A 21,246-nucleotide genomic window follows, 5' to 3' on the forward strand; every position below is an offset into this window, starting at 1 on the left:
TCTGTCTGCAGGAACACCAGTGTACTCGGTCGCGTGGGGACCTGATTCCGAAAAAGTTCTCTATACATCAGGGAAGCAGCTGGTTATTAAACCTCTTCAGCCAAATGCTAAAATTTTGCAGGTATCATTAATACGTTAATATAGTCTTACACTTCCATGTGAAAACTTTTTCAGTTATTTAGAGTTTTGCCAAACGTAAAATGTTTGTGCTAAAATTTTCCATGTGACATGCGTACTACCCGTTTCTTCCCCCTCACCTTTTTTAGGTTTTTTTTGAGAATAAGGAGATTGTTCATTTCTCTAAACTGAAAAAAAAAAAAAAACTGACAATTTCTGCTATGGATATTCTGCAGGCATGCAATTAAGCATTTCCCTTCTTGTAAACAAAGAAAAATTGAAAATATACAGAAGCCTTTCCTTTTTCGTTTGTTACAGAAGGGCAGAAAGATACAGAAGCAATCATTTAGAACATGCTTTCATTCTGCCTTCTTCAGACTATATTTAATTTATTTTTCTGCAGAAGAGATAACAGCTGTGCATTTATACCATTGGAAACCCTGCTTTATATTGCAGTGTATGAGTGCTAGTAAATGATGAATGATCAGTATTAAAAATAGATGCTGCAGTCTGGTAACTTCTACGTTTAATTTATTTTTTTCCGTTTCAGTGGAAAGCTCACGATGGACTTATTTTAAAAACTGATTGGAACTCAGTTAATGATCTTATTCTTTCTGCAGGTGAAGACTGTAAATATAAGGTGAGTACCGGTTAACTTTTTAGGAGAAACTAAATGATCAAAAAGATATTCTGACATTTTCTAACCTTACTAATACTTGGAAGCTTAAAATTACATGACAAGTCTTTAAGTTTTTGAGAAAACCTTGTTACTCTAAGTTGTGTTATTTTTAAGTACATCTCTCTTTGTCTAGTAGCATAAAATTATAAATGTTTCTTTAAAAAAAATAAGACAGAATAAAAATAATGAAACAAACTCCAAAGTGAAAATATGTAGAAATATAGAAATGATTACTTGAAATAGTATAAGCTATGATGTATATGTAGCTATATTTTTCAGTATAAAATTAGAGGAGATAAAACTACTATTTTCTATTACAGGAGCATTAGTGAATCCTTTAGGAAATTCTTTGGTCAGAGTATTCTGTATCCAAAATGGAAAGCACATGCTGTGTTTCTTCCTTTAAGCAGGAACTTATTTTTAATTGTATCATATGTTTCAGATCATTCTCTACATGTATAATTGCTGTGATAAAAATGTACACAATTAAGACATTACAAAAAAAAAAATTATCCAAGTGCTAAAATGAAATTACTTCACTCTGTGAATTGGCTTCCTGGTATTCTGTTGATTGAAATCAGTGAGAAAATCGCTTTGGTCTGGCAAGTTGCGGAGGTGCCTTGCATTGTTGGGAAAGGAGCGCAAATAGAATAAACCTTCTGGTTGTTTTACAAACTTAGCAGGAATTCGCAGGAAACAAAACTCGTTAGTTCCAAATATTTTATACAGATTCATGTACCATTTGCCATAGCAGCAAAGCGAAGTCTATTGCATTAGGCAAACCGATATTGATTAGGAACAACCTTTAATGAAAAGTGAACTACAGTATATGTGATTTTTTTCTAGTTGCACAAAAAGGCACTGAAGTAATAATATGTATGATTTTATATATTTCTGCAGCTTCTGTGATCATGAGGGAAAATGATAGCTCTAGAATAGGTGTGCCGGAACTGTGTTTGTATCAATAAATATTTAATTTTTTTAAAGGTTTGGGACAGTTATGGCCGTCTACTGTACAGCTCACAGCCCCACGAATATCCTATAACGTCTGTTGCCTGGGCTGCGGATGGAGAATTGTTTGCTGTGGGGTCTTTTCATACTTTGCGTCTGTGCGATAAAACTGGGGTAAGTAACAACTCTGAGAAATAGCAGATCTGGAATTGTATAAATTTATTCATAATATATTAAATGTTCCTGAGGATATGTGTGCGCAGGTGGGTGTTTTTATTAGCAAAAACTAGTCATGACTTCCAGCACCTTTCTACTGGGTGCATCTAACTAAGGTATCGCCTTCTAGATCTGTGTAGCTGCACTTCTAAATATTAAAAAATTTCATCCATCCCAAAGCACAGTATTTTGCCTTTCAGGACGTTCTAAGTTAGGCCAGAGCACAGATTGACCTGATTGTCTCTGTGGATTTCCTGTGGTTCTGCAACTTTTTGTTCAGACTCACGTTTGGGACTTTTATTGTCCCACTCTCCACCTCTTTCCTTGTTGTAGTTGTTGCTTTTTTTGCTCAGATTGGGAAAAAAACATTTACTGTGGAGTTTTCAGGCATCTTCAGTAGAGCATGGTTCTCCATCCCATGAACATGGACTACATGTTTCAAGTATTTTTACATTTGTGAAGAGGAATCTTTAAAAATTGTATGATGAGAGGCATGCGGGATAAGAGCTCTGACTCTTCATATTTCGCTTTCCATGCTGATTCTGGTTTCAGTGATCTTTGCTGACAGAAGTAAGTTAAATTTGACGTTAAATTTGAAGTAGAGATTGCTTGTATTTTCTGTGCCTTTTCCTCTTGCTTTCTTTGAAAAATTCTTACTGCTACTTAATCTGTCTAAGTAAAATTTTATGATTGTTATCTTGAAGGAGAACAAAAGTACTTACATGCAGTTTTCTTTTGGAAAGTGTTAATTTTCTGATTTTGAAAAAAGTTGTTTTGTTTTGATATCTACACTTTAAAGGTTTTATGTTAAGGAGATTTTTATTACCTGTGTGTTACAAACACACTAGAAAGTTCAGAAAAGTAAAGTAGTGAGTAGATTTGGAGCCTGAGGTAAGGACTGGTGCAAGAGACTGGGGTACCACTTATATAGGTAACAAAGGTACCTATAAAAGATAATGAAGTAAATTAAGATATTTCCTGTCCCTTTGGGATAAGGCTGGAGAGCAGATTGCAATTTCCATCACTTAATGTTTTTCGTTGTTGAATTTATTCTTTCAGGAGAAGATATATGTTAGTGTTAGATTTATCTGCCTTTGTTTTGTTCAGGGTTGGACACTGTTTCTCTTTGCAGAAGAAAATGGATAAATTGTCTCTATGCATACAGTTGTAAAGATGGTGCAGTCATGCCTCGTGTCGTGTCTGGTAGGGGATGGGACCCTCAAATGGTTGTTAAGTGGCTACATCACCAGTGGGGACATCTTTTCCCCTCTCTGGCGTTCTTCTGGTTTGGTTGATGTTAGACGCTGAGGGCGAGATTGTGTCCTTGTCTTTACCAGCTCGATGTGCGTACCTGCTGCTTTCCTTAGCAGGGTGCTTCAGGACCCAAGCTTTTGTCCCCAGGCAAGCTGGAGAGCAAGATTTTTCTCCATTTAATATGCCACTGAACTCCACTTAAAATGTAATTAAAGCAGTAATCTACCTTGACCGTCGCCTTTCCGTCTCCCTGCGTAAATATGCTGTTGTAGATGTGCTTCTATACCTACGCCATATTTCACTTGATGAAGTCAAATATGGTATATTTGTAAAAAAACCAATTTGCATTAGTATAATTACATCTGTGTTGGACTACATGATGCAACATTTAAATAATCAGACTAGCCATTAGTATTTTCTTCTCAAAACAGCACGTCAAACCATACCCTCTTCTTCCACAACCACTTTCCATCTCCTTTCCCAGTACTGGGATCACTGAGCTGCACCAGCAAGTGGTAAACTGAAACAAATATGCCGTTGTGTGGGTGAGGCCAACAGTTGAAATGGCATTTTGCACTCAATGTAGATTTGTGCTTAAATGTAGCGAAGACTAGTACAGCAGAAAAGGAAGAAGAATACTAGATTTCTTTCTGCTGTCGTGTGTGCTGTTCTGTAGCATATAGCTTTTGTTTCTGATCCCCAGGGCCTTACTGGGGATCAGGGCCTTACTGTTTTTCTTGCTACTTATTATGAAATATAATTTACTGAAAGTATGGTTCCAGCTTCTGCTAGCTGAAAACCAGTAATTTTTTAATCAGCATTTAATATTGAACATGCTTGCGAACTTTGTTTGAAATTTTAATGCAAGTAGGTTTATTTTTTCATAAAATTAGGAGGTTTTTTACCTGGTTTATTACACAGCTCTTAAAGACATGTACAGTAGCTAGTGCCAGACGCATTTATCTGTTTAGCAGCTAGCAATGATAATTTATTGTCCTCAAAAGTTATGATTTTTCATAAAAGTTTCTTTCCTGACGTTAAATGTAAATAGTTACTAAAGAACTAGCTTTGCTAGCATTGAGGGAAAAGGAAGAATGATTCACATACCACCAGAGTGATGGCGTTTGAAGAGAACCAGACCTGGCTTTTACTGGTCAACATAGACATTTTTATTATGTCTGATGTAATGGAGCTGTATTGGCAAATTGCTCCTCAGGGAGCCATCAGGCGATATATATATCATTAACTCTTCTCTAGCATATGTGTTCAGTTTGGGGATGTAATTAAATTAAATTCTGTTAGCGTATGTTCTTTTCTTTCTACCTCAATACTTTGTTCTAGCAGCTTCACGTTAAAAAAGAAAACTACTAATATAATAGTAACTTTCAGAAGTTTTGTTTCTTCATTTGAAAATCACTTTTGCTCCAATAGCATTGTGTATCTAAAATAAATTATTATGGCTATCCTATAGAATACAAAAAAATATATATTTAATGTTGAAATTCGTTGTCTGCTTTAGTGTCTGTGATCGTTAGCCCCGCAGAGAGTGCTACGGTTAATTTTAAAGTATATATATTGAAATGTAAAGCTGGATGTATTGATGGATAGACTCCAGCCTTTCTAGTGTTCACAGCTTTGCAGAATCTAATCACTTGGATGGAGGGCAGTGCTCAAAAAGTTCATTTATGTAAGCTATTTCCTGTGGCTCTGCATGCTTCCCTTGACATTACTGATCAGGTCAAAATATTTACACAGTAAGAGATGGTAAGAATGACTAAAATTCACTGATTTCCTCCTTCCCTACTCCACTCCCACATGAGTATCTTAAAAAATGGACCATACCCATCTGCTCCAAGGACAGGTTGCTTTCCCGGCGCCTTGGAGAGCGTAGAAGGGTAATTGATAAAGATCTTGGAAGTGAAACACAAGGGTCAAATTAATCCTTTCAGAATTAACAACAAAAGCTAAGAAAGATGGACATCAAATTTATGTTTTGATAACACAGAATGTATTTATGCATTTATTTTGGGGAGGCCTTTTAGATTTTCTTCCATTAATGATTTATTTACCCTTAATGGGCGTTGATGAGTTTGATTTTGGTTGTTGATATTTTTTTCTGGTGATGTTTATCTGCAGTCTGTTCTCATAAATAAATTGATGTTTGTTTGACTGCTAAATCTTGCCACTTGATTTACTTCTATCTTGATCTCATCGCTAAGTTTGACAAGTGCTTTGTAATGAAAGCAATTGTCTGCATTATTTAAATGTTAAAAACATTTCGAAAACTTAATAAAATTTAGGGAATATTGCCTAATAGCTATAGAAAATAAAGGAAAGCATTCTGCAAGTGTAACAAGTACTGCCCACCCGCCGCTCCATTTAAAACAAGGGTGAGTATGGTGCTACGGCTAAAAAAAAATATTGAGCTCCGTGATAACGTGTTTCTATTCAGCATTTGCTCAAAAAGATGCAGACTTGAACTTAATGACAGTTGATTACATTAATGTGATGTCAGAGTTGGTCATACGTTAAATATTTGGCAGTGTTTGTCCTTTTTTCCTTATTCTTTAAGCTATCAACAAATGAGGAAAAATAGCATGTAGGAATTTAAAAGCTGCCATGTAGCAGGTATCTACAGAGAAGCTTTGGAAATAATTTAAGTGTTTAGCATTAAAGCCATGATTTTCATTCAGAACAGTAAATTGTGTGACACTGTAACATTAACATAATTTATCCTTTCTATTAACGTTAGATATTAGACAAATATAAAATAGAGAGCAAGATTTTGAAAGTCAATGCGTACAGTGCGTATATTTTCATATTCTTCTGATAGTTTTCATATAATTCTGGTAGTTGTGAATTGTCCTAAACCAGAGCACTATGGAAACCCAAGTAAATCTGTTTTCTATAGAGTTACAATGAGCTTTGTTCCCATCACATTTAGTTTTAGTCTTGTTTCACGGAGATATGCATTTGGCAGTGTAAGAAAATTAAGGCTTTTTTCCTGCGCTGTCTGTATCTCATCTGCCTTTATTAACAGTCATGATCCTGAATTTTTTGTAGTTCGGTAAAAGAAAAAAAAAATTACAGATAGGTTTCCCATAGAGTTACGTTGTTGACTAATTCTTTCCAGGTTGGCATATTTTAATTTATCAGAATTGGCTAATGTAAATTCTGGAAGAAAATGAAAACATGTGGATCATCTATGGAAGTACTAACCTATTTAAAGAACTACATCAATTTCATTTCCTAAGGTTAAGAATTTATATGGGACAGTTTTTCATCCTATTTTTAGTTCTTGCCCCTAATAATTGTGAGAGTGTGGTTGGATTTCAGGAGAATTCTAGATATCCTCTGTCTGGCTTTATTCTTCTAATACGCAGCGTAATACCTCACCTGGAGGTCATGGCATGGTTCTTGATAATTCACATTAATTACCGGGGTCAAGTCCAACAGATGTTTAAGGCGGCAACAGGAATCCTTCATGGTTCTGTACTTCACTGTCGTGTCAAGGGTAATTTCTCCTCTTTGGGAAGTTGCCTTATATTCTCATGTAGCACTGGATTTTCTTACCTCCACTTACTGGTTTTGTAGAATCTTTTGTGTATTCCTGTGTGGCAAGAATTGAAAGCCTAATAAGTCTTATGTTGTGAAATATAATTATGTTTTATACTCAGTAAAATGTCAGAGGGGCTGATAGAGGCACATATATATATTTTTTTTTTTTCCATGAGCTAATTCTATATATGTGTGTATATTCAAGTGTTTCTAATGCACCTAAGTATGGATTTGCTTTGGATGATTGATTTTTCCAGTCTTGTAAGATCCAGTTTGCCTTCCATTACATCAGAAAATTAATAGTCATTTTCTGATGAGAAGCTTCTGGCCAGTTTGCACTGAAGTGTTGGTTCATCACCCAGAGGTAGTGAGAGCTGATCGCCCGCTTTTAATGGACATTCAGATCATAATGTGTTTTCAGATGTCAGCTACCTCTGTACTAATGTGAAATGCCCTGTGGGGCACAAGGAGAACCGAGCCTTGGCTTAAAAAAAAAAAAAAAGTAATAAATAGAAGTTCTCAATTATTAGGACCTGAAACTTCCTTTAAGTATCAAACTTGGATTGGAGGCTGGTTCTAGCGCGCTGGGCTTGGTTTATATCAAGCATTTGCTCTTAGTCCGTTCTGTGCTCTGATTCCCGGAGTGGATTGTAGGGGAGACTGCACGTTTTCTTTTCATGAACAAAGGCAAAATAATGGGCAAAGGCTGTTGCTGAAGTCAGTGGATTAGGTGTCCTGTGTAGATTCTGACGTCGTGGGGAGGTTCAGCAGTATCAGCTTCAGTTCAGCTGATGTCAGCATTCCCCGTTAAAAACTCCCCATACTGGTAGACAGAGCTGAGAGCGAGCCCAGCCAGAACAGCCAAGTGTCCCCTGCGCAGCTGGCATCAGCATTGCCCTTACCATTTACAGTTTAAGAAAATACTCTTTCTTCACTGTGTTTTTTTCAAAACATTTATGCTGTGGTATTATGTGCATAATCATTCTTAATTTATTGCATTCAATCCAGAAATAATAACTAACTAGATCCTTCCTATTGAGTCTGGAGCATCAATATTATACATGTGAAAGACTATCCTTGTTCCTGGGACACAGAGTTCCCTGAATCCGCTCCTTGAAATCATTTCACCGACATCTCCAGAGCCTACACAGTTTCCGTTTATGGCAGTCAGACAGTATTATTCAGTGACTCTAGTACTTCATCTTTTTTTACTACATTGTGCAATCAGAAAGGGGAAACTTAAGTTATTGCTTTTATGTATTTATTCAGTATAATGAAACTTTTATAACTTTCTTCAGTTTGTTGAATTCAATGAAAAATGAATTATGACACAGGAGAAGTACGAGCCAAACAGTAATACCGAAGTAAAATACTGCAGCTGATGTTAAAACAATGTTCATACGGTCATTCATATAGTCATATTCATACCTTTTTTTTTTAACTCGTTGTATCTAGGAAATACGTAACAGCCATTTCACTTTTTAAAAATCGTTCCTATCTTATAAATGGAAAGCTAAATGATTTTTATTATAATGTTCTGTGTACATGATCAATGTACCAGACATCTGCAGGGAGTATGAATCATTGGAGTGGTCTGAATTATACTGAGAGCTTTCAAAAATAACTGGAAAATAAAACTTTGTAATTGCTTTATGTATTTTTTTTTTAATTGGGTTGTAGTCTGGAAATACTTTACTGACTATTTCAGCTACCTGCAAAAAAAATCCTGGTTCAAAAAAAAAAAAAGCAATTTTGAAAATGTATCCTCTCAGAGGTGCAACGTATCTGCTGTGCATAAAAAAAAAGTAGCACCAAAGCCACATTCTTAAAGCTCCTTAAACTGGTTCTTGGTTGATGGCTTGATGCCCCTTTCTTATTCATTCTGACTGATGAGTAGATTCTTGATCTAAGGGAAATGACCTTGAAGCAGCCTTGTCTGTTTGGGAGGATCCCAATATGCAGTTTTGAAATAGTACTTCTTCAAACTGTTCTCAGATCACATCTGGCCAGCTGTGAAAAATGTGTCTCAGACGTAGGACACGGAGAGCGTTCTCTGAGTGGGCTTGTTACAGTCATTTGTCCTACAACCTCAAGAGCTTACTCGTTTGCCGTATAAGGATGTCAGCCTGAGTTAAATATTATGCTCTTAATTACTGTAGAGTGTTTCATACAGAATTCATCCCGTTGAGACGGAAGAGTAGGTTATGGACTTTCCTCCAAAAATTGCAATTACTTTCCCCAACTGCAGATCGTATAGGCAGTGAATGGCGTGTCTATAAGCCAAGAGGTATGGAAGCCGAAGCCTTAAAATTGAGTGCCTGAAATTGGGAATTCAGTCAGTGCCGACATTGTCTTTCGCTCACCCTTACGCGCGTAGGCAGTAAAAGAGCTTTAACTCAGTAGGTCATCTTACACGGTATTCTGCAAACCGCTCGCACAACTGGGAGGTTGAATTTCATCCCATTGTGTTTCCTTGCTGTTGAATGTGTAAGTCTGACACCTTTATTTTACTGTACTTCTTGTGATTTCATTTCTTATAAATCATATGAAGACTTTGTGTGAAAGACTTCGTATTTCTTGGGGTTTATTGTGTACTGCAAAAGAAATCAGAATATGAAATGTGTTAGAGACATTAGGTGAGTATTTTCTTCCAACTGTCTCCTCTTTGGTATAGTATCATGTATCCAAAAGTCATGTGAAACCTGTGTCTACATTTAACTTCAATCACATGGTTTTTTCTTACTGATTTGATTCTTGAGATTTCAAATGCATTGGAATATTCGGGTAGTTCTTCAATTGCTAAATGATTTTTAAAGCATTCTGTTACACCCTTCTGAAGAGGCTATCGTTGAGATTCGCTTCTCATTTTAAAACCTGGTTTAATGTCTTCCTAAAAGTCCGTAAAAAGGTTATTTCACTTTTTGTCATCCCCTCTCAGGGAAACGCTTGTTCAGAGATTCAGGATGATTTGTATGAACTGTATTTCTGAGATGAGAGAGAGAACAAGTGTCTTGGTCTGAAAATTCTTCTAGTTTTTGATAAGAATGTAAGAGGAGATTTGTACGTAAGGCTGGGGGAATTTAAGAGTAAAGTTCTTCATTGGAATAAATTTAAATATTGAAAAGGAACAAAATCAATGTTTAGTACTAAATGTAAGGATCTCTCGTAACTACTTTCATGCTATGGATCAGAAGGAAAAAAAACAATGCTAGTTTTAATAACTCTTCCTTGTTCTTTGTGCTAGGGGGATTTATAATTTTATTCTTCGCAATGCTAACAGAGAGAATGAAAATTTGGGGGGGTATCAGAGACTCGGAAGTCATCTGCTGCTTCATCTGAGCGCGTGCTCTGCCTGTGCATCCCCATTGCGCTGGCACAGGCAATTCCGTGGAGCTGCGTGGGCAGGATGAGGGGCGCTGCACCCTGCGCAGAGGCAGGCAAGGAACGAGGATGTGAAATGCCGCTTACACCCTGTTGCTGGAGGGTATAAATTAATTTTTTTTATTAAAAGCATCTTTTAGCAGCCAGCCCACAGATGCCATTTTGCCTACTATTTGAATTTCTAGCTTCATTCGAAAGCAGATACACTATTTATTTTGATAATAAGGCTCTGAAATATTAGTTACTTGACCTGCACCTCCACGACATTACTGTGATACTCCTCTGTGAGCACCTCTTAATTAGCGTTAAACAAACGCAGCGCACGGAGCTATTGTTTCTGGTTCTCTCCAAAGCTGGGCCAGATGTCACTGCTTTGGTTGCGGTGATGTTTCAATTTTTTGTTGTTATTGCAAGCATAGCAACTGGAAATGTTTAATACGTCCTTCCCCTGTAGAGTAACAACAGAGTCTAGAGGAAAAGGTAGGCAAGGTATCAAGTTGCTTTTGTGTATTAGGAGGAGAACAGTATCCAGGCTTTGCTTTCAGCGCTTTCCTTAATCCACCAGTCTCTCTTATGCTGGAAGCACGGAGAGAAGCAACGCAAGAGCTTTGCGATTCTCTATGTAGTATATCTAGGAGTGCCTTCTTTATACTGGCTGGTTTTGGCCAGACCTCGCCGTTCCTGTATTCAGGATCTGTCACTGCAGCATGAACTGAATGCATCGCGCTTAAGACCATAGGCTGTTGCACCCGTGTGACCAATGTCATTGTTTTTAAGTACTTTCACTTAATTTTTATGTAGTGATTGCCTAGATTTATGGATGACTACGTACACTTTAAATGTATGGTGACTTGATAACTTTTACCTAATGTACTTCAGCCGTTGTGACGTTTGTAATTTCTGCCGTACCTGATGGTTTTCCTTTTTGTATACCTGATTTTCAAGAATCTGACTTAAGACATCTAATCTCTTTGGTTTGCGTATTCAAGCTGTAATAAAAAGTTAGTTCATTGATGTTTCTTAAAAACGATAACTGTGCAAATCTGTTTATTACAATAAATAATTTCAAAAACGTAAAAAAGAAATAAATTAAGAATTCTTTTCTCTTTTTCTGCAAGTGGTCTTATGCTTTAGAGAAGCCAAACACTGGAAGCATATTTAACATTGCCTGGTCTATTGATGGCACTCAGCTGGCTGGAGCGTGTGGAAATGGACATGTCATTTTTGCCCATGTCGTGGAGCAACGCTGGGAGTGGAAGAACTTTGAAATAACATTAATTAAGAGGAGAACCATGGAGGTAATCATCACAGTTCAGAGCTGTGCATTCTGATTACTAGCTTTCTTTTCGTAATTACAAAATGGGAATTTTTCATCCTTGGCAAACCATTATCCTTTTTTTTTTTTTTTTTTTTTTTTTTTTTTTTTTTTTTCCCCTGTATATGTATGACTGAAAACATTTAAGGTAATAAAATGGCCAGAGTTAGCAGATGGGGTGAATAACTATCAGTTGTACAGAAGATCAGATCCGTGTAAACCGAACCATGCCACCAGAATTACAGAACTCAGAAGTACTCTATCCTCCGGAAAAATGCAAAGCTCATTTGAAGAGCATGTGAAAATAGCTGTGGGAGGCCATTTACAAGAGAAGGATAATTTCAAGTGTAATGAAAATGTTTATGCAGAAAACAATACAAATAGATTGGCCAAAACCAAAGCGTCATTTAGAATAGTATTACAGTAACTCAGCAAAGATGAAGCTGCGTAATTAAGCGTAGATAATCTAGAGGAGCTTTCTTTACCTTATGTGCGTTCATGAGTCGTTGGAGGCACTAATGCAGTTTGTAATAACTAACGCTTTAGTAAGGTTTACTGTATCCCTGTTGTTAATGAAGCTGTGATAAATATTGCTCTGTTAGGGCATTTCCAGATAAATTTGGTTGCTGGCTGTAAAGAGTTGTAATTTGCTTTTCTGCACCGTCTTGTCTTACAGCCTAGATTCAGATCTTCCAAAGCTACAGGAATTTGTCGTGTATCGGGTACCTGCGTGGTGCTTCCAGCTGAGTACTGAGCAACAGGCATTGACCTCAGCGGGAGCTGCCAAGTCTCAGCACCGCTGGAAATGAAACAGGCCCCTGCATGTGGTTTCTGGAGCTTAAGTTTAGGATCTGTCTTCTGAAAAAATCTTGGCCTGAATCCACGTTTAGGTTACCAAATATCTGGGAATTAATACAAAAATATGAATTTTTACCTTCTAAATTGTCCTCTGTGTTCCCAGACACTGACTCACAACGTTCACACTCCGAACACCGGGATAATATAAGATTTCCATTCCTACAAATTTTCCAAATTACACATTTGGTATTCGACACTGGGCTAGTATTTTCAATTTCAAAGTCAAGATCCTAAATTCCTAATTAGGCCCTTAAATGTTTTTTTGGTCTTGATTCCTAATGTTGAATATGTAATTGGGAAAAGTTGTAACAACAGAAATGCTGTCTTACGATTTGGTCTGGTGGGTGGGATACCATGAGTCAGTGTCTGGGAACACAGAAGACAAATTAGCAGGTAAAAATTGATATTTCTTCTTTCATTCCCAGACATCGACTCGTAACAGATGGGCTCTGTGAATAATCTCCAGGGCGTTTGGATATGCAAACAACTGAGGAAGCAGAGCTAACCCCGATTCAGGACTGATTTTTTTATTTTTTTATTTTATTGTGATTTTATTTTATTCCTATATATTTGTGTAGGAAAATATTGCCTACCAAAAAAAAAGTTCTAGATGCATTCTTTTTTTTCCGAGTACTACAATAGCTGACTTAACTATGGATGTATCACTGTGGTAGACATAGCAATTGATATGTCTTTGGAAATGGTTTCTAGGTTTTAATAATAATTGAGTTCAGTCCTTGTTTTGCAGTTGGTTTCATAATGGAGAAAATCAGAGAGAGAGTACCACCCTCAGAATGATGGCATCTTTAAAAACCACAAAAAAAAAACCCAAAGAAACAAAACCAAACAACCACCCCCCCATCATAAAATATCTTCTTAGATTTTAGCTGTCTAAAATCTTTGAGCTCAAAAATAAGTGTTGATTACAGGCAAACTGTGATTTTCTTGAAACATTGTCATTTGAGCAAATTTTCACAGAATTGGCAAAGGCACAGCCTGCTCACCAAGGCCATCTCGTCAATTTTTCTTACTTCAGAGTGTAGTAGGCTTAAAATATATGCTGGAGCTATTCAACATCTAGATAACACATCTTTATCCAAATCTTGGATATTGCTGAATTGTTTTGATGGTATTATGATGAGATTGCTGAGATGAGTATTACATTTTAAACTGAACACTGAGTATTAAAATGGGAACTTTTGGACACCTTTGCTACCAGGTAATTTTCTCAACCTTGCGTATTCCAAGTACGCATTAATTACTCCTTTCTTTTAAGGAATTCCATCCAGCTCCTCGGTAATTATTCACTGTTTATTCAGAGTTTACAGAACCTTTAAGTTTTCACCAGTGCTGTGAAAGTCCCTGTTCCCACACAGGTATGTTCTTCTGCTAATGGTGTAACAGTATCGGTGTGTATTTAGTATATACTAAGAAAGAATTTCACTAGTGAGTTTTCATTTCAGTTACTGTTGGTTTAGTCAACCAGAATTTTCTTCTGATTAGGTGCACAATGTTGTTAATGATGCGGTAGATTTGCTGGAATTCCGTGACAGGGTTATTAAGGCCTCCTTGAACTACGGACATCTGGTTGTTTCCACTTCTCTTCAGTGTTATGTGTTTTCGTAAGTAATAGAAATTCATGAAGCTTTCTCAAGTTTATCTAACAGTTATAAAAGTAGCAGAAAGTAGTTAGTTTTAATATTTTTTTTTTTCACTAATTGAAATATTCTGTGAAACCTAGCATCATCTACAACAAAATGTATCGGAGCGTAGTTGCCCTCCCCCGTCATCCTTCCTTTCAGCTTCTTGCTGGTGCCGTGATTCCCTGCTCATTTTGCTACAAAAAATTGGCAAGCTTTCTTTTCACATAGTGGCAGCGGGAACGGTGGCTGGATGCAAATGTATTTGTGCCTCCATCTAGGGACTCCTTTTTTTTTTTTTTTTTTTTCTTTGCAGAGTGCTTCTGGCATGCCGTTATTTTGCAATAGAATAGGAGTGATTCAGTCCTGCATCATGTTTGAAGAACATGATATTCTGTTTCATATGCTGAAATTTGAAGTTTACTCCTAAAGGCACTTACCGGTTCAGTGAGATGACTAATGCTGGACAGTAACAGGGCACACAGGAGAGGGACTCTGTCTTGCCCCCAGATCACTGTAAAATCAGAACTCACAATTCAGAAATATTTTAAAAACATGTTTGTTTCATTTGTTTACTCAGACTCCTAGGTCAGCTGCTGCTAGTGTGAAGGGAAGCAAAAATGAAGGCAGAAGTGTTATTGGACCATACTGCATGGTTATCAGCGTTACTTGGCTTCCCAAATGCTGTTTTCCTTTTCAAAACCTCCCTTTTTAGGAATTTTAGATGATTAAAATGTCTGTGCTTTGCTTAGTGAACTCACCTTTGTATTTACAATGATATGTGAAGATTAGCAGTTTTAATGAATGATGAATTTTATTTTTTTTTCCAGTACAAAGAACTGGAATACACCGCTGATCTTTGACCTGAAGGAAGGAACAGTCAGTTTGATTCTGCAAGCAGAAAAGTAGGTTCCTTCTTGTAATGCTCGCTACTAGATGTGAACATGCATTTCCTAAAATTTTGTTATCTAACGTAAGCACATATTGAAATATTAGAAATAGACAAAAAGTATACAGTGTTGGTAAGCAGCATGTAAAGGCTTAGCTGGTGTATTTGTCATAGATCTGTGATGACGGTAATGAATCTTTTAATGTATTACATCTGTATGTTTATACTCTTATTTGTGGAAGAAAGTAGATCTTCTGACATTACACCAGCATCTGGTTTTTTTGATGTTTTATATTGATTTTTTTTTTTTTAACTGGAATATATTTTATATAAATTATCTTTGATCTCCAATTTTTATTAAAAACATTGCCAAACATGCCAGATAAAAATAGTTTAGTTTTTTTTACATATTTGTATTTCTATTTGCAATAAATTTCTATATTTTTTCTCAGTTTAATCTGTATTTCCTGAAAATCATTTGTCAAAGAGATCTTTATGTGTACTTTTGTAGAAAGACAGTCTTTCACATCTTTATGCATGCTTTTAAGATTAAACACTTATGTCCTCGCCCACAAAGATACCGCAGTAGAGAATGGGTAAGCAAATGGGCAGGATTTTGAAGATCGATTTCTAGATTTGGAGTTTTGTGCTGCCGATTTAAAAGTAAATTTTGAAAACATGACGCGGATTCTTTGGCAGTGTAGGTGATCCATGGAAACGAACCTAAGGTTTTGATAAAACAAGTCTACCTTGAGAGATGTTGTGTGCAAACACAACATGGTGCAATGAGTGGTAACGTTATAATTACATTATAATCTAGTCGTACTGAAGGAAATTATTCAGGTGATACTATTTCAAAGCTAGCTGTAAACTTAGCAAGGCGGGTGGCGGTCTCCTCCTAAGTAATAAGTGATAGGATGGGAGGAAACAGCCTCAGGTTGTGCCGGGGGAGGTTTAGATTGGATATTAGGAAAAATTTCTTCACTGAAAGGTTTGTCAGGCCCCGGAACGGGCTGTCCAGGGAGCTGGTTGAGTCACCACCCCTGGAGGTATTTAAAGATGTGTAGATGTGGTGCTTGGGGACATGGTTTAGTGGGGCTTGGCAGTGTTAGGTGAATGGTTGGACTCGATGATCTTAAAGGTCTTTAAACAATTCTGTGATTCTATGATCCAGGCTGTTTCTCACATATATGCACACAGCGTGAGCTCATGGAGTGATGTGTGGGGAGTACGGAATGCAGCTGGATGCTTTGTCATCAAGAGTTATAATAAAATCATAGTGATTCCAGATAATAAATATTTCTCATGGAAAAAGATAACTTTCACATTAAAACTGAAACTTTCCATACAGAGCTTTCAGAATATCAACTTTGAAATGTAAGACTTAAAAATTATGTAGTTTAGCTGAAAACAGTTGCAGGATATTAGACAATTACCTTCAAATTGTTGAAACTGTCATCATGCTTTTCTGTATTATTTAGAGATTTGCATTTTTGTTTGTTTGTTTTTTTATTTTTTTTTGTAGGCATTTTCTTCTTGTAGATGGTGGAGGACTTTATTTATATTCATATGAAGGAAGATTAATTTCTTCTCCAAAATTTCCAGGAATGAGAACAGACATTTTAAATGCCCAGACAGTATCTCTGAGTAATGATACTCTGGCAGTAAAAGACAAAGCTGATGAGAAGGGTAAGTTCTCAGTTCTAATCGTTCCATGTTTGCTAATAATTACTTATGAAGTGTTCAAGATCTTCACATTTAATTTTGCTTAGCATAGTTACGGTAAAAAAAGAAAGCATAAAGCGTAAACAATTTATCTGTGATATAAATTAAAGATAATATTTATTATTAAAGTGAATTAAAATTATGGGTCTTGCTTAATTTTGATTAAAACAATAAAAGAGGATGAGAGATGTCTCTGAGCTTCCAGTTGTGTGTAATGCATCAGAGAACCATGGAATATTTACAGTAAGTACTTGAACAGTAGGTTTTCACTCTCTGACATGTGATTTTCTAAAGAAGTACCTCAACAACTTTTTCTGCTTGACTGCTGCTCTTAGAAGCTGCCAGTGCATTAGCTGTGATTAATTTTAGTTCTCAGATGTTTTAGTTTATTTGGGTTTCTGTCTTTACAGCATGTGAGTTACATAGGCAGCTGATAGGATCATCGTTACAAGGCTGTGATGTTCTGTCTCTGTGTTGTGTTCCTGAAGACTTTTATGCTCTTAAATTTTGTGTTTTGGCATCAAAAGTACTATAGTCATAAAACGTAACATGGCCAAATGAGCTTCAGGTAAATTTTTGCATTGATGAGTGGTACGGCAATATTTTTTGCCAGTTAGCTTTTTTCCTTTGTTCCACCTCTTGTTTGCTGCTCCTGTGCAGCAATTAAAATTTTCAGCGTCTTCTGGAGATAGACGCTTCCATCTAACTTCATAACTGTGCCACTTGCAGGCCATACAAATGTTATAACAGAGGGCTGCAGTGCTCTCTAGAGCGGGATTTCTCCTGTGATGTGGCCGGTAAGGGGGTTACCAGTGGGAACAACTGTGCACAGGAGCTGCTGTTCTTGCAAAGTGAAAGAGTGAAAACTTCCTGACTGTGGTTCCAACAGACACTAACTCAGCCTGTTATCTGTAAGTCTATCTGTTATCCTAGGCTTAATGATTAGGTTTTAAACAGTTCCACAATTTTAGAGTTCTTTGTCTTGCAGTAAGAAGAACCATATTATCTTCTTTATTCCATAGAAGAAGAAAACTTTCACTTGGCAGTGCAGAAGACAAAAGAAGATCCTGATCATTATAGGCAATTAGTCTTTTAGTACCGACTGCATGGTCGTTTTCTCAGCCTATAACCCACAACTTAAATTACTTGATGACTAAAAAACCCCCTCGTAATAATCCTTTAAAATAGCCCTCCCAAGCAAACGAAAAATTAAGTGAGGTTTTTCTCACTTCCTTGTTACAAAGCATTTTTGCTGCTCTGTACAACTTACGTGTGTGTTTTTTTCTTGTACATCCTTATCTTTTATATTAAAAAAATACTTTAATTATTACACAGCTGGTTTAGATATTATTAGTTACTTTAAAGAGTAGTAACTGTATATAAAAGTATAACTGTATAATAATAATATAAGAGTATAACTGTAACGTGCATTTCATTTTTAAGGACAACTACTTCAGAAGATATTATCCTGGAGCATCAAGGCATTAAAGAGATCTAAAATAGCTGTGTAATAATCACAATGGATTTTAATTAGCAAAAATATATTTCAGTGTAAATTATTCACAAGAAAGTAGTAGTTTGCAAAAAAAAAGATAAGTAAGAATTGCATCTTATTTTTGATCATTTATCTTTTACTCTCTGTCTTTGTATTTATATTGCACAAATCTATATATGTTTGTTTATGTATTACTCAATATATAGAACACAGAGACTTTATTTTATTGCCATATTGGCACCTTGATGCAATTAGAATAAAAAAGACTGAAGAGCTTCTCTATCTCCTAACCATTCCTATTAGCGTCCTGAAAGTCTTCTCAGCCTGCACGCGGGTTAATCTTCGTCAAAACTGTGATTTCCAGAGCTTGGGTTTCTGGCTGTGTTTCAAGATAAGCTCCCCAAATGATTCTGTTGGTAGGACCTTCCATCAGGGCAATGAGTAAGGGTGTTTGGTTTTTTTTCCTTTTTTAGATCCAATCCCACTAGTAGTGGTAAAAAGCCTTGTAATATGCCAGCACATGGGAAAACAGATTATTGGCGCAGGAAACCATGGCTTATCTAGGCCTGCTTATTCTTCTCTACTCACCCCGGCAGAAGTGTTGGATTTTTTTTTTTTGCCTGTTTTGCAGTGCATTATAAAAATGTCTAAGATAGCTCAGTTTGATGCAGGAAGCAGTTTACATGTCATAGCACGTGGCTCTCTACAAGCTAATTTACTCTGAAACAAAGACAATTTGCTGTGCTTTGGTGGTGCTACTTAGATATTCTTCCTCTTTCAATAATCTAGAGGAAAGCCTTGCACTTCTGCACTTACAGTCCTTCCTCGGTCTCTAATGAAGCTGGAAGAGGGAGGTGAGCCATTGTCAAAAGCGAGCCGCTGGCCCTAGGAGCAGTTCTTCCATGGTAATAGAATGCCTGTGTTAAAAGACATATGGTAGCTCTTCTTTTTCTCTGGATATTCGAAGGGAGAGAATGCTCTCTCTTTATATTTATACAAATAAAAAAGATTTTTAGGTTCTAAACGATTGTAAAGTTATTTTTTTTCCAGACAGAGAGAAAAAAAACCAACCCCAAACTTATTTTCTGAAATACCTTAATAAACATTGTAGATTAATGGAAAGTTAGCCAATTTTACTTGTCAATTAGGTGCAGTGGTTTTCTTTAAAACTCTCTTAATCTCACTTCCTATAGCTAGTATAGTAGCAGTAAAATTGGCTTGTTTAGCTAGCTCAAAATAAATTTCATGCAGGGAGCCATGCATAAAAGTGAGAAAAGTACCGCTTCTCAGGAACAACTCGTTTTCTTTTGTGTATTTAGGCAGCTGCCAAGAGCAACGCTTTTGCGAAACCCTTTCTTTTCTTCCTCTGCAAACTCAGCTAATGCTTTCTGAACACCTGCTCTTACAGTTTGGTGGGGTTTTTTTAAATCCTGCCTGTATAACCATTGACCTCAAACCAACATCCTGTGTCCTAGCGAGACATGCGTGGCAGGTTTACCATGTTAACATTGCCATCCTTTGGAATGAGCGCGTACGTTCGTCTTGCGTTCTGTACTTACAGGTAACGCATTGAAACCGCAGGCGGGATGCGCTGTTGAACATCTGCAACGTTGCTGTCACATCTGTGCCTTCCATGAATGAACGCGGAATCACGTGCTTTACGTTACAGCTGGTGTTCCTTATAATGCTACTTTTTTTTCTCTAGGTTTCACTGCTCTGCCTACGTCTGTCTGAACTCATGTAAATTCACAGAATATATATAAAATATGTATGAATAGAAGGAAAGAGAAACTTTATTTTCAGACGGGTAGCAAATTTGAGACTTCACTGGATATCCCAAAAATACAGATGATGTAGGTGGGGGTTTTTTGAAAGGTTATTGTGTTGTCTGGTTTTTTTGTTTGTTTTTGAGCGTGAGACAAGAAGAGAATGGGAGAGAGAGACTTTTAGTAAAGATTGCATGAATTATGTATAAAATTCAAGTATATCTGGATAAAGCAGATGCTTTTTGAGGAGGCTGGTTCTTAATGTTTTGTCATTAACTGTATCATCGTGACAAGCAGAAACCCTTCAGTCTTGGAAGAAAATATGCCTAGGGACTACTGTATGAAGGATTCAAAATAGAGATTAATAACAATTTTGTTAACAATAGATTATTAACAAAATAGAGAGTGCTTCTGAAGAATGTTTTACCCAACATTTCAAAGGACAGCTTTCTATATATCTGATAGTAATTCCTTTAGGAAAATACATCAGTTGATGGTATCACTTTCTAAACTTCCATATTCATCAAAATTGTGGGTTAAGATTGAGTAAATCTGTCAGATAGCCTTGGTAGCATTAATTTATTCAGAATGCAGGGTGCAGGCTTGCATCGGGTAGAACTCCATGTCTTTTCTGTCAGTAACTATTTGAGCTGTGCTAGGAAGTAAATCATTATTTTCTCAATTCCGTATCAGTCCATAATAGCACGTTTCGATGGTTATCGATGCTCTGAAAATGCTGATGTTTGATAATTAACACAGATCACTCCAATTGCAAAACGAGACTATTCCTGAGCTCAGCAGACTGTGAGGATTACATTTCCCCAACTGTAAGATTCTTTTTTTGGCCAGAGCGTGAAAGCCACTCGTAAATCTAGCACACAGTATCCACTTGGAGTAAATTACGCTCTGAAAATGAACAGAGCTTCTTGAAAAGTCCGTGAAGAACTGTTGCTTCTATCTAATAAACCATATAATCTTTTTTTTTCCAGTTATCTACATATTTGAAGCTTTATCTGGAAAGCCATTGGGTGATGGAAAGCCTCTAACCCATAAGGTAAAGTGGAGGATATAATGTCTCTTTTTTTATTATGCTTTGAAATTAAGAATCAATAATGGGTCTAATAACCTGTTAAAGGTTTACAGTCTTAACAGAAAGGAGCTTGACAACTCTAGCTGACTTATAAAATAACAAAAATCAGATTCTTTATGCAGTGTTGGTGTGCAGAGGTATATACTATAGGCTGTGTTCAGTTGCTGGTGTCTGTTTCCCGTGCACATTAGAGTTTGAAACTACAGGTAAATAGTTTTGTTATGCAGTAAAACTGATCACCTGAGTTCCCTTTGCATGTACTCCAAAGCAGCTTTTATTATTAACCTGTTGTTGGCATTGAAGAAAAGAATA

General features: G+C 36.6%; 1 protein-coding gene across 5 annotated transcripts in view; it reads left to right on the forward strand.

Annotated features, from left to right (window-relative positions):
* Positions 1–21,246, forward strand: part of IFT80 (intraflagellar transport 80) — a 54,832-nt gene that overhangs the window by 22,605 nt on the left and 10,981 nt on the right. For all 5 annotated transcript variants that reach the window (XM_086754714.1, XM_086754715.1, XM_086754713.1 and 2 more), the window contains 8 exons: positions 12–121; positions 668–757; positions 1,784–1,921; positions 11,275–11,454; positions 13,833–13,951; positions 14,800–14,874; positions 16,384–16,547; positions 20,834–20,898. In XM_086754714.1, coding sequence (XP_086610840.1) covers positions 12–121; positions 668–757; positions 1,784–1,921; positions 11,275–11,454; positions 13,833–13,951; positions 14,800–14,874; positions 16,384–16,547; positions 20,834–20,898 — 941 coding nt within the window. The remainder of the gene's footprint in view (positions 1–11; positions 122–667; positions 758–1,783; positions 1,922–11,274; positions 11,455–13,832; positions 13,952–14,799; positions 14,875–16,383; positions 16,548–20,833; positions 20,899–21,246) is intronic.

The sequence above is a fragment of the Chlamydotis macqueenii genome, chromosome 9, assembly GCF_036417535.1.
Source record: "Chlamydotis macqueenii isolate bChlMac1 chromosome 9, bChlMac1.mat, whole genome shotgun sequence".
In the NCBI taxonomy this organism is placed as follows: domain Eukaryota; kingdom Metazoa; phylum Chordata; class Aves; order Otidiformes; family Otididae; genus Chlamydotis; species Chlamydotis macqueenii.